Genomic DNA, 14,554 nt, shown 5'->3' with positions numbered 1-14,554 from the left:
GTGATCAGTTCAGTGTTAAGTGAGTGAAATTGTCCACACTGGTTCAGCAGCCTGATGGTTGAAGGGTAATAACTGTTCCTTAACCTGGTGGAATGGGCTAAGGCTCCTGTATGTCCTTCCTGATAGTAGCAATGAAAATAGAGCATGGTCTGGATGGTGAGGATCCTTGAAGATAGATGCTGCTTTTGTGTGGCAGCACCTTTTGTAGATGTGCTCAATGGTAGAGAGGGGTTTTTGTGTGATGAACTGGGCTATATCCGCCAGCTTTTGTAGGTTTTTCCATTCTTGACTCTGTGTTACCATGCCAGGGTGTGATGCAACCAGTCAAGATATTCTCCACTGTGAAGTCTGTCAGTACCTCCAGTTGAACTCTCTTTTTGTGTGTTTCCCCCTAGCCATCAGTCTGTGGTTTTGTATTGCCATGTGCTCTTGTTTGTTTTCATGCCCCATGTGCTCCTGTCCCCAATCCTGCTCTACTCCGGCCCCTGTATCACTGAGTACTCCATCTCTCACCTGTTTCTCATTATTACCGGTATTGCTGCCACCTGTGTCTCATTGTGCCCCACCTATCATCTGCCTCTCTGGTTATTTCTCAGTGTATTTTAGTCCTGTGTTTTCACCTGTTTGTTACCAGATTGTACCAGTGGGTTCTCCTGAGTATCTGAACTCTATCTGACTCTGCCTGTTTCCAGATTCTGGTTTTAGGATTTTCTGGGATTTTTGATCTCTGCCTGAACTTTGACGCCGACTTTGTTGGCTACTCAGTAAATACCATGGTGCACACAGTACTTGGTCTGCGATCGTGTCCCTGCTTCAGGGCCCTGACAAAGTTTTAGATGACATGCCGAATCTGCGATAATTTCTAAGAAAGTAGAGGTGCTGGCATGCTTTATTTGAAATGGCACTCACATGCTAGTCCCAGGACATATCCTCTAATATGATAATACCCAGGAATTTAAAGATATTGGCCCTCTTCTCCTTCGATCCCCTAATGACCACTGGCTTATTTATGGACGCCCAATTCCTTCTTCCTGTCATCAATAAGCTCTTTGATGTTGCTGACATTGAGTAAGAGGTTGTTGTTGTGGCACCATTCAGCCAGATTTTCAATATCCCTCCTTTAAGCAGTTATGTTACTACCTTTGATTTGGCCAATAACAGTGGTGTCATCAGCAAACTTAAATCTGACTTTGGAACTGTACTTAACCTCACCATCATAAGTATAAAGTGAATAGAACGGGGGGCTAAGCAGAAAGCTTTGTCGTGCACCTATGCTGATAGTGATTGTGAAGGAGATCTTGGTACTAATCTGTACTGACTGCCTTCTGCAAGTGAGTAAATCAATGATCCAGTTACACAAGGAGATATCGAGGTCTAGGTCTTGGAGTTCATTAATTAGTTTTGAAGGGATGATAGTGTCGTATGCTGAGCTGTAGTCAGTAAAGAGCAACCTGATGTATGCACTTTTCACTGTCCAGATGTTCCAGAGCTAAGTGAACAGCCAATCTACTGTGGACCTGTTGTGATGGCAGTTAAATTGGAGTGGATTTGGAAACTGAAATCATTCTTCAGGCAGTAGTTTCTTTGTGCGACTTGCCACTGTTCCAAATTAATTTGTTGGCATAGGCACACACTTCTGCCAAATTTCTCCCCACTTTGACTCTGAGAGAGCAGAATAGCAGAGACCGATCTTCATCATTTGTTCTTAACAAGACCTGGTGGTATCATTCAGCAGATGGAAATGTAAAAATAATAACTATCAGTCATGATGAGAACTCTGTCAGGATTTTCAGGCAATTACTTTCTACAAAGCGAAACCTAACATCGTGAATGGCAGTGATGCTTCACTTCCAGATGAACTAAATGCCCTTTATGCACACTTCAAAAGGGCAAATATAAAACAGCTATGAGGATTCCTGCAGCACCCAGTGACCCAGTGTCTCAGAGGCCAAAGTCAGATAATCTTTGAAAAAGGTGAACCCTCGCAAGGTGACAGACCTTAATGGAATATCTGGTAGGGCTCTGAAACCCTGTGTCAACCAACTGGCGGGTGTGTTCAAAGACATTTTCAGTGTCTCATTGCTACAGTTGGAAGTTCCTACCTGATTCAAAGGGGCAACAATCATACCAGTGCCCAGGAAGAGCAGGGTGAGCTGCCTTAATGTCTATTGTCCAGTAGCACTCACATCTACGATGGTGAAATACTTTGAGAGGTTGGTTGTGTCTAGAATCAACTCCTGTCTCAGGAGGGACCTGGACCCACTACAATTTGCCTATCACCACAATAGGTCTACAGTGGACATGATCTCATTGGCTCTCCACATGGTCTTGGATCACCAGGACAATACTAATATTTATGTCAGGCAGCTATTTATTGACTACAGCTCAGCGTTTAACACAATCATTCCCACAGGAATGATCAAAAATCTCCAAAACCTGGGCCTCTGTACCTCTCTCCACAACTGGATCCTCCACTTCCTCACCATTTTGTGCGAATCAGAAATAACGTCTCCGTATTGCTGATAATCAACACTGACACACCTCAGGGGTGTGTGCTTAGCCCACTGCTCCACTCTCTCTACACCCATGACTGTGTGGCTAGGCACAGCTCAAATGCCACCAATAAATTTGTTGATGACACAACTATTGTAGGCAGAACTTCAGATGGTGATGAGAAGGTGTACAGGAGTGAGATATATCTGCTAGTTGAGTGGTGTTGCAGCAAATACCTTGCACTCAATGTCAGTAAGACCAAAAAATTAATTGTGGACTTCAGAAAGGGTAAGATGAGGGAACACACACCAGTCCTCATTTAAGGATCAGAAGTGGAGAGAGTGAGCAATTTCAAGTTCCTGTCTATCAACTTTTCTGAGGATCCGTCCCGGGCCCAACATAACGATGCGGTTACAAACAAGGCATGGCGGCAGCTATATTTCATTAGGAGTTTGACGAGATTTGATATGAAAGACACTCAAATTTCTACAGATGTACCATGGAGAGCATCACCGTCTGGTATGGTGGAGGCACAGGATCCAAATCAGCTGCAGAGAGTTATAAACTCAGTCAACGTCATCATGGACACAAGCCTCCATAATATCGAGGACATAGTCAATGAGCAATGCCTCAAAACGGCAGCATTCATCATTAAGGACCCCCATCACCCAGGATATGCCTTCTTGCTACCCTCAGGGAGGAAGTACAGGAGCCTGAGGGCACACACATAGTGATTCAGCAACAGCTTCTTTCTCTCTGCAAGAGAAAATCTGCAGATGCTGGAAATCCAAACAACACACAAAAAATGCTGGGGGAGCTCAGCAGGTCAGGCAGCATGTATGGAAAAGCGTAAACAGTCGACGTTTCAGACCGAGACCCTTCATCAGGACTAGAAAAAAGATGAGAAGTTAGAACAAGAAGGTGGAGGGTGGGGAGGGAGAGTAGAAGGTGGTAGGTGATAGGTGAAAGCAGAAGAGGGGGAGAGGTGAAGTAAAGTGCTGGGAAGCTGATAGGTGAAAGAGATAAAGAGCTGGAGAAGGGGGAATCTGATAGGAAGGAGTAGATGACCGTGGAAGGAAGGGAAGGGGAGGAGCACCAGAGGCAGATGATGGGCAGGTAAGGAGACAAGGTGAGAGAGGGAATTGAGAATAGGAATGGTGAGGAGGGGGCAATGATCAGAAGTTCAAGGAATCGATGTTCATGCCGTCAGGATGGAGGCTACCTAGATGTTTCTGAGTGTGGCCTCATCGCGGCAGTAGAGGAGACTATGGACTGGCACGCTGGAATGGGAATAGGAATTGAAATGGGTAGCCACAGGGAGATCCCACTTTCTCTGGCAGATAGCTCACAGGTACTCAGCAAAGTCTCCCAATCTGTGTTGGGTCTCACTGATATAAGGAGGCCACACCAGGAGCACTGGACACAATATATGATCTCAACAGACTTACGGGCGAAGTATCGCCTCACCCGGAAGGACTGTTTAGGGCCATGAATGGTAGTGAGGGAGGAGGTGTAGGGGCACTTGTTCTGCTTGCAAGGCTAAGTACCAGGAGGGAGATAAGTAAGGAGGGACAAGAGAGTCACATAGGGAGAGATCCCTGTGGAAAGCGGAAAGTTGGGGTGGGGGTAGAGGAAGATGTGCCTGGTGGTGGGATCCAGTTGGAAATGGCAGAAGTTATGAGAATTATGTGCTGGAAGTGAAGGCTGGTGGGGTGGTAGATGAGGACAAGAGAAACCCTATCTCTGATGGGGTGGTGAGAGAATGGGGTGAGAGCAGATGTGTGTGAAATGGAAGGATGGAGCAAAAAGAGCAAGGATGTAATGCTGGATGTTTACAAAGTATTGGTCAGACTGCACTTGGAGTATTGTGACCCTAATTGGAGAGAGTTAAGAGGAGGTTCTCAGGAATGAAAGTCTTAACATATGAGAATGTTTGATGGCTCTGGGTCTGGAATTCTTAGAATTCAAAAGGATGAGGGGGGAGTCTCATTGAGACCTACCAAATGCTGAATGGTCTGAATGGAGTGGACATGAAGAGGAGTGCCTAGAGCCTCACCCATCAGTAAAGATGCCCCTGTAGAAATGAGATGAAAAGGAAGTTCTTCAGCCAGACGGTAAGGATTCTATGGAATTTGCTGCCAAAGGGTTCAGCAAGTTATGTACTAAGATAAAGGGCATCTCCTCCAGGGTTGCGATCCCAGGATTGCAACCTGTACCACAGGCTGGTGTGGCCAGATATTGGAAGATTATACAGTTTGACCCATGGCTAAGGAGTTGGTGCAGGAGGGAGGGTGCAGATTTTTGGATCATTGGGCTCTCTTCCGGGGAAGGTGAGAACTATACAGAAGAGACAGTTTGCACCTGAACTGGAGGGGGACTAATATCTTAGTGGGTATGTTTGCTAGTGCTGCACGGGGGTGGGGGGGAGCACCGGAGTGCCAGACAGATAGAGAAGAGGTTGTAGAGACATGTTGTTAAGACTTCAGACAAAGTCAGGAGTCAAAAGTTTGATCATGGTAGGATTAATGTCCTGTATATTTCAATATACAAAGTATCATAGGAAAGGCAGATGAGCTCAAGGCATGGATCACACCCGGAATTATGACATTGTAGCCATTATTGAGACTTGGTTACAGGAGGGGCTGGACTGGCAGCTCAGTATTCCGGGGTTATATTGTTATAGTGAGGGGGATTAAACGAGGAGGGGTGACATTACTAGTCAGAGAAAATGTCACAGCAGTGCTCAGTCAGGACAGACTGGAGAAATTGTCTGAGTGGAACTGAGTAATAAGAAAGGTATGACCACATTAATAGGGCTATATTAAAGACCACCCAACAGTCCGAGACATTTAGAAGAATAACCTTGTAGAAAGATCACAGACTGTTGCAAGAAACACAAGGTTGTTATAACAGGTGATTTTAACTTTCCACGTATTGACTGGGAACCCCATACTGTAAAAGGACTAGGTGGAATAGTGTTTGTCATATGTGTTCAGGAAAGTTTCCTTAATCAGTACATAGAAGTCCCAATGAGAGAGTGTGTGATACTTGATATGCTATTAGGAAATGAGACAGGACAGGTGACACAAGTTTGTGTAGGGGTACAAATTGCATCTAGTGAACATGATGCCATTAGTTTCAAAGTAAATATGGAAAAAGAAAGGTCTGGTCCATGGGCTGAGATTCTAATTTGGAGAAAGTCCAATTTTGATGATATCAGAAATTATCTGGCAGGTGTGGACTGGGACAGGCTGTTTTTGGGCAAAGGTGTATTTGGTAAGTGGGAGGCCTTTAAAAGTAAAATTTTGAGAATACAAAGCTTGTATATGTCTGTCAGAATAAAAGGTAACGATAACAGGTTTAGGGAACCTTAGTTTTCAAGAAATATTGAGGCCTAATTAAGAAAAGAAAGGAGATGCAAAGCATTTATAGGCAGTTAGGAACAAATGAAGTGCCAGGGAATGCAAGGGAACACTGAAGACAGAAATCAGGAGGGCTAAAAGAAGGTTGTCCTAGCAGACAAGATGAAGGAGAATCCTAAGGGATTCTACAGATTTGTTAAGAGCAAAAGAATTGCAAGGGACAAATTTATATCTTCTGATTATACTAATATTTGTTATCACAAGATCTTGCTAATTTGGGGATTACTACATTTAGCAAGTCCCAGAGAATGAGCAATTTGTAATGTTACAAATACATTGTTTAATTTTGCATACTGGTCACACTACAGTGTCATGTGTGTATTGTTTTTGTACCGCACTTCATTGAAGAGAATCTGTGGAACTTATTTTCAATGCAAGATTTGTGTAAGCCAGAATTTTACTTTGGACTGTTTAGAATTGGAGATAAACTTTTTTGCTACCAAATGTACAGCTGTCAAAATGGCTGAAAGAAAAATACAAAAATAGTACTGTCACAGAAAGCCTATCACATTAGGTGTTAGAATGCTCAGCTGCTATGAGTCTTCTTCCTTTTGTTGCTGTCTATCAAACTTCAGGCACTTTCTCTTTACCTTTTAAAGGAAGATGGCAATACAGAGAGCTTGGATTTATTCTTCTGCAGGCAAGTTTTTATTGATATTATCCAAATATTCTATCAAGAAGTGAAACAATGGATTTTAATATGAGAAAGTACATATCAAAAGATGTATGTTTGTATCATAAGTTGTATTTTATAATGTTGTATTTCTTTCTACCATTGTGTCTTGTTTCTGACAGATAGAATCTGAATAGAGCCTTTCCAATAATTCAATACAAATTGAACGATACAATTGATACATTATTCTCCTGTATTTAACATAGATAAAGTATCTCTTTATCAATTTCACTTTGAGCAGATGGTCAGGATGAGCAGTAGTAGAAGTATGCCAGAAAGAGGTCTTTTTTAATCAACTGTTATGTAATTTCTGTTTTGGTAATACCGTGGCAAATGTATTTTCAGCAATCTTCTAAAATGGATTATGAACAGACCTACCACAAAGAAATAATCTAATTTCATAGCACAGTTATGGTTTTATGTATTGTACATTGGAAATATGGTATTTGTTAGACTTAACACAATTTGGATCAGCCAAGCAGAACACACCACTCTTTATTTAGGTGGTGAAAGGCAAAGTATCCCAATTCTTTAAAAACATTGGCTTTTCTTTCTTGAGTAATTTGATGGTTCTCTTTGGTTATGGAACTCAGGTATAGAAAATGAATGATACCAGCTTGGAGTTGTTAATGGAGAACTGTTTGACAAGCCAACAGATGATGAGCCCCTGCGAAACTCCAAAGCAGATGGGATGGTTTGGATTGAGAGATTGATAGTCATGGGAGAAAATGGGTAAGGTTGGTAATCTTGAAGCATAGTCAATTATTTGCATGAAGTAGGAAGGTTAGGGTCTGAGGAAGAACTGGTTAACTGTGTATGTATAAGGGGCTTATCTGAGTTGTATTCTCATCATTGGCTTGTGAACATTCAAAGCAGATTTAACAGGCACATTAGCACCTGCTTTTGCATGAGTGTCACTGCACAGAGAACTCTGGAAGTGGCATTCAGATGTACATTGCATCCCATCAGATATTCAATGTCCTTCACGCACCGTGTGTCACATACACAGAGGACGTAGAATGAAAATTCTACTCTTTGTGAATTTCATGCAATTTGTTTGATTTTCATTAAGCAATTTGTTTTTCATAGATATTGAATTACATATTGCATGAAAAAGTGGCAGCGTGTAATCCAGGTTCAAGGTACATACTTTCACCGATAGGATGTCATTACAAGTGAAAGTATAATTGTTACCATCAACTTCAAGAACTTGCAACAAGTATGAGCTTGAGATGATCTAGATCTTCCCTTATTCAACAGAAATAATATGTGGTCTAGATTTAGAATTGTCAATATGATAGCGATTTCAATAAACTAAGGTGTTTTCCGAATGTATATACTGTATATGAATTAGGAGCAGAGTTAGGCCAATTAGCTCCTCAAGTTTACTTCACCATTCAACTGTAGTGTAGTGGTTAGCACAACACTTTACAGTACAGGCGACCTGAGTTCAGTTTCCACCGCTGCCTGTAAGTTGTTTGTATGTTCTCCCTTTGACCACATGGGTTTCCTCCAGGTGCTCCAGTTTCCTCCCACAGTCCAAAGACATACCAGTTGGTAGGCTGATTAGTCATTGTGAATTGTCCTGTGATTGGGCTAGGGTTAAATCGTGTGTTGCTGGGTGGTGTCGCTTGAGGGGCCCAGAGGTCCTTCTCCGCACTGAATCTCTGTAATAACAATAACTAAAAAAATTGCCATCCTTCCTTAGCAACCTTTCACTTTTTTACTTCACAATCTACTTCTGCTTTAAAATAAATATTCTGCGTCCACTGCCCACTGAGGACGAGTTGTAAAGCCTCGTGATCCTCTGAGGGAAAAAAACTCATCTTTGTCTCAAATAGGTGAACCCTTTTGTTTAACTGTGACTTCCTAGTTCCAGATTCTCCCACAAGAGGAAACAACCTCTTCATATTTACCCTGTCAAGCCTTTCAGGACGTTATAAAATATACGATATATGTTTCAAGGCCAAAAATATCTCTTTGGTCCGTGAAAGGTTACTGGAAGCAGGTGGGAAGGTGGAGTTAACATTACAATTTGATTGGCTGTGATCTTATTTAAGAGACCAGCTGGCCTACTACTGCCTTTCTTTATATACTACCTTAATACTTTTTTTGTCTAGAGTTTATTTGTATATTCAAACTACTGCCTTGTTCGAAGTCAAAACAATGAACAAAAATCACCTTCCTGTAAATTAACCTGCATTTTCTATGCTGGAGTTCCTTTGATAACCATTTTTTTGAATTGCTTTGAGGGTTAGTTTAAGCACATCATGCACATTTAAAATTTTAAGGGGTGAATAGAGAGGAACAGGCATGGCCATCTCCTTGTTTAACACATTGCTTTCTTGTGTTGTAGTCAATAGAATATTTCATACAAATACAGATAATAAATGTGAATGTATACTTAATAACCAGTAGTGTTAATCTTTAAGTAGGTCTTCCTTCCCATGAACAGGGAATTCTGATTATATGTAGTGACATTATTTGCACAAAACTGAACCCTGCTTGAGAACTGCACCCTGCAAACAGGCCATAACCTGGAGGGTTGAAGTTTGCTCCAGCATTATTTAAAGCTGCCCTTGCTCAACCAGCTATGTGAAGGAGTCCTGGGCATCCAGCTTCTTCCAGGGAAGTACCTCTTTAGTGCAGTCAGCATGGCATCATGTTAGTGTGGCAGTTAATGTACCACTTTACAGCACCAGCCATCAGGGATTAATTTCCGCCACTGTCTGTTTTGTGTGTTCTCCCTGTGATTGTGTGAGTTTCCTCCAGATGCTCCAGTTTCCTCCCACATTCCAAAGAAGTACAGGTCAGTAAGTTGTGGGCTGGACACTTGCAGGCTGCCCCCAGCACATCCTCGGTCTGTGTTGGTTGTTGCAGCCAGCAACGCATTTCACTGTATGTTTCGATGGTTCAATGTACATGTGACAAATTTTAAAAAGTTAATAAATAAAAGCTAAGCAGTCAAGCTTTATGATTTTCCTTCCCCACTGATCATAGAACAAAGAACACAGAACAGTACAGCTCAATGTTTTAGGAACAGCTTCTTCCCCTCCCCATCAGATTTCTGAATGGACAAGGAACCAAACCATGAGCGCTACCTCAGTAATTTTGCTCTCTTTGCACTACTTATTTAATTTAATTTTTAACATACATATTTCTTACTGTAATTTATAGTACTTTTATGTATCGCACTGTACTGCTGCTGCAAAACAACAAATTTCGTGACATGTCAGTAATAACCTAATTCTGATTCTATGGTTGTGAAATAGTTTCTTGTACAGCCATCTGCTTTGTTTTGGATAGTGGAAGCTTTATAGCATTGTTGGAACTCCACCCTGTTTATAGCAATTCCAAATAAAAAGAAACATTGTTTATCACTCAAGAACAAATCACGAGAGGCATATTTGTTCCATTGATTTACTTCATATCTTTTGCTTTGCAGTATTCGTGACTACAATATGTTCCATATTCACTGATCAGAATGTGAACCACACCGCAGAGGTCTTTTTCATGCGTGTATTAGAGAGGGACTACTTTCAAGAAGGGTTTCAATCCTTTCAAGAAGCACGTGGTGAGGAAAACAATCTTGCTTTCAATCTATTTACACTCTAACTTTAACCAATGCAGCAGCCTCTCAGTTTTGCACTGATGTTAAATCAACAATGTAAGTACAAAGGAAACCCCAACTTTAATTATCAACCAAAGTAGCATGAGCTTAGAACACAACTTTGATGCAATATCAAGCCTGGTCTTTGTAAACCACATCAAACCTTAATTAAAACATTTACAGAGCAAAGCATTTTTCTGACATATGTCAGTTTCTAACTTCGGGAAGAAAGCTTTGATGATGCAGTCATGAAGGCATATATAGAGTCCTCCCCAAAATAGCAAAGCTGTGCAGCCCGCCAGGAACAAATGACGGATGCCTATTTGAAAATATCTATCAAAGATTTACATTCCAAAGCAATCTTTACATAGCCTTGTTCTGTTATAAAAATAAAGAATTGTATTTTGAATAAGATCTAGCTCTGGAAGATGGTAAAATGATATGAATTTGGTTTCTATCTGTATTTGCACTTTTGCAAAAAATATATCTTGAGTTTCAATGCTCAATTTTTAGAATAAAATTTTCTGAGAACTTGAGCCTGTCTCTTCTGAGACTTTTGAGTGGTTTATGTTTTCAAGGCTGTTCCAAACAGCTAAGTTTATGAATAAATCATATATTAAGAGTAAAATATAATTAACATTCTGTTCTCTAGTAGACTTCTGTGGTTATTCACAGGAGCCTTCCCAAGGGATGGTATGAGAAACTTGAAAAAGCTCAGACGTAATGAATGTGGACAATTAGAGGAAAGGACAATCAGAAGATAACATAATTACAAGGCCTTTGGAAAGTCTCAAATTAAATTTTTGCCAAATCTGAAAGAATAACCTAATAGGATTTTGGGAGGTCAAACTGAAGAAAAAACAAGATCAAAGCATGGGTTTAGTTTTATTCGCCCATTACACAACTATTACTTGAAGGCTGCTGAAGTCAAGGTACTATAACGTTGCAGCAGAAGCTTAAGAGATAGTTTTCCATCCATACAATTTAGTTTCCTTAGCCAGAGTCAAGGTGGGAGTAGGGTGGTCCAGTCAAAGTTCTTGCTGAAGCAAACTATTATTGCTACTCCTCATGCATGCCCTGTGCTGCAGACTTCTTGGAGAATCATAGAGGATGATATCTATCTACAATAGTGATGTTTGATTCTTTCCTTGGCCTATAATAAATAAAAGCCTGATATTTCATGGCTCGATTCTTCTGAGGCATTACCTCAGGCATTAAGCTGAAACAAGCTTTCATGTACTGTAGTCCACCAGTGTGCTCTGTTTACAGAAACTCCTTTGAAAAATAGGACTTCCAGCAGCTGAGATGGAATGGTTCAATCTCACTTTGCAGGCATAGATCTTGGATGGAGGACATAAGCCACCTGTACTTTTTAATTTACTTATTTGAATTTGAAATAGAAGTGACTTTTGCTCTCAGCTCGTCAAATTCAGAATCATTATCCATAAATGTGAAGTAATCCTGAATAAATTCCCAGATGATTCCAAAGGAAGCTCCTTACTTTCAGAGTGGTGAAAAGGTGCAAAAGATGACCAAGTGAGATTTAAGAAAGTTTGAATAACTTGAGGGAAAAAGAAATAAAAGGAAATGTGGACAGAGCTGGATGAAGTGATGTGAGATGAGGGTTATGGGAGCATGAATCCTAGCGTGGGCACATTGGAACAAATGCACTGTGGATTCCACATATGCATTGGACATTTTACAATTATTATTTTGGAACAGTTAAACCTCATCCATTAGAAATAAAAATTGAAACTGGAGGAAAGGCTCATGAGGCAAGTCATAATATTAACAGATGGAAACAATTTTAAAAAATCTATCTGTTGGAGGAACTCAGTGGGTCAGGCAGTACCTGTGGAGGGAAGTGAACAGTCAACATTTTGGGTCAAGACCCTTCTTCTGGACTGCCACATTGTGGTGAACTACATATACCTGTCTGGACATGCCTCCTGCTGACTGCTCCTGTGGCACCTCCCACAGACCCCTGTATAAAGGCGATCAAGGCCTGAGCCTGGCCTCTCTGTCTCCAGGATGTGGTATGGTGGTCAACCACTGCTTGTTTCTTCTTCCAGTCAATAAAAGCCGATATCTCGCCTCACGTCTCAGAGAGTTATTGATGGTGCATCAATTTTATTGACTGGGAGTTTTAAAACATGGAAACCGTTTTACGTCTGGAAAGATTGGATTTGGACCCCCAAGCCCCTGAAGCAGCTCTTGCCTTTGAACTCTGGCTTGCATGCTTCCAATCATACTTGGAGGAGGTTCGTGCAACTGACCCCGCTGTTATGCACAGAATTCTCCTCCTGAGGGTCACCCCAAAAGTTTATTCATTTATCAGCGACCTGCCGACCTACGAAGGGGCACTGGACGCCCTCAAAAGACAGTACCTGTGGCCAGTGAACACCGTCTACGCAAGACATCGCTTAGCTACCCGACGGCAGCAGCCTGCAGAGTCGTGCGCCCAGTTTCTCCGAGCCCTACAGACACTCGTCAGGACTTGGGACTGCAAAACGCTCACGGCGGAACAGCATGCAGAGCTGCTAGTATGAGACACCCGGTATATGAGTGTCATGAGGAGTCTGTGTAGGACCTGGTGTGCACAGTGTCACCTCGGGTACAGGGTTCATAGTTACCGTGGAGTGTTCGGGGTAGTGGTCTGCTGCTCCTGCAGGCGCCAGGTCGCAGACGGAGACCATGTCCTCCCGCCCATCAGGTAAGACCACGTAGGCATACTGAGGGTTCGCATGTAGAAGGTGAACCCTCTCTACCAGCGGGGAGTATTTATTACTCCTCACATGTTTCCGGAGCAGCACTGGCCCTGGGGACGTCAGCCAAACTGGTAGGGTGGTCTCAGTGACAGACTTCCTGGGAAAAGAGAATAGGCGCTCGTGAGGGGTGGCATTGGTGGACCCCTGTTATGTACATTGGTCGAGAGGGATCACCTTCGACATGCGAACCCCCAGTATGCCTACGTGGTCTTACCTGTTGGGCGGGAGGACACGGTCTCCGTCCGTGACCTGGCGCCTGCAGGAGCAGCAGACCACTACCCTGAACACTCCCCGGTAACTATGAACCCTGTACCTGAGGTGACACCGTGCACACCAAGCCCTACACAGACTCCTCACGACACTCATATACTGGGCATCTCGTACGCGTATATACCAGGCGCCTCGCACACGCGTGAGGGATCACTGACGCCTAGTGGGCTGACACCTCCAGTTAGGCTGGGACCAGCACAACCTCCGTCTCCGGTGCAATCACCACCGGCTCCTGTGCAATCACAGCCGGTGCTACGTAGATTGCAGCGACAGATTCGACCACCTGATAGACTTAACCTGTAAATATATTTGTAAGAAACTTCACCCCATGGGGACTCTCTTTTAAAACAAAGGTGGGGTGAATGTGGTGAACTACATATACCTGTCTGGACACGCCCCCTGCTGACTGCTCCTGTGGCTCCTCCCACAGACCCCTGTATAAAGGTGATTGAGGCCTGAGCCCGGCCTCTCTGTCTCCAGGATGTAGTATGGTGGTCAACCTCTGCTGGTTCCTTCTTCCAGTCAATAAAAGCCGATATCTCACCTTTACGTCTCAGAGTGAGTTACTGATGGTGCATCACACATAGACTGTCCAATTCCCTCCACAGATGCTGCCTGAGCTGCTGAGTTTCTCCAATGGGCTTTTTTTTGCTCCAGATTCCAGCACCTAACATCGCAGGTGAACAAGCTTTCATAAAAACTGTCCCAGTCCTAGCGCATTTAATGTAAAATTGTCAATTCCTTCTTTATTCAACCTCTGCTCTCTACTTTAGGTATAGTTACCAGTACCCCCATCACTTTCAGCACCAACTTATACGACCACCCTGATCGTCCTCGCTGGCTTCGTTTCATTCAACGCACCGCATACCATGATGGAATTCTTTATGGAACACCAACTAAGAGAGATGTTGGACAGAAAATAATTGAAGTATAATGATTTTTGTATATCCAACAGATGAATTTTAATATTCTGATAGTATTATACACTTATTTGAATAATATTCACAGTGAATATATGCTGTACTTATAATCAAATTTCTATTTAGACTTTCGGAATACTATAATTATATTCTATATCAAGTCTGTTATGTTCTGACTACAGTACTGCATTGTTCTTGATCTAAATTCATTTATTGATATCCTTTGTGTAAGATTAAAGTGAGAGATCCATGCATATTCTCATACTGATGCCATTTTGATTATTAAAGTAATATTCAACCTTTATTGACATAAGAAAAATATTGTTAATGTCTAGTTAAGGTTTAAAATATTTTGACTTTGTACTGACCGATACATACATAAAGTTTGAGATGTAATT

At 42.1% G+C, this 14,554-nt stretch overlaps 1 protein-coding gene across 1 annotated transcript in view; it reads left to right on the top strand.

Annotated features, from left to right (window-relative positions):
• Nucleotides 1-6,518: 6,518 nt before the first annotated feature.
• LOC132384496 (epsilon-sarcoglycan-like) overlaps nt 6,519-14,554 on the top strand; it is a 36,552-nt gene continuing 28,516 nt past the window's right edge. The window contains exons 1-3 of the mRNA XM_059955645.1: nt 6,519-6,555; nt 10,034-10,162; nt 14,010-14,164. Coding sequence (XP_059811628.1) covers nt 6,519-6,555; nt 10,034-10,162; nt 14,010-14,164 — 321 coding nt within the window. The remainder of the gene's footprint in view (nt 6,556-10,033; nt 10,163-14,009; nt 14,165-14,554) is intronic.

The sequence above is a fragment of the Hypanus sabinus genome, chromosome X1, assembly GCF_030144855.1.
Source record: "Hypanus sabinus isolate sHypSab1 chromosome X1, sHypSab1.hap1, whole genome shotgun sequence".
NCBI classification, from domain to species: domain Eukaryota; kingdom Metazoa; phylum Chordata; class Chondrichthyes; order Myliobatiformes; family Dasyatidae; genus Hypanus; species Hypanus sabinus.
The sequence above is the reverse complement of the archived record's forward strand: the minus strand, read 5'-3'. Positions and strand labels throughout refer to the sequence as shown.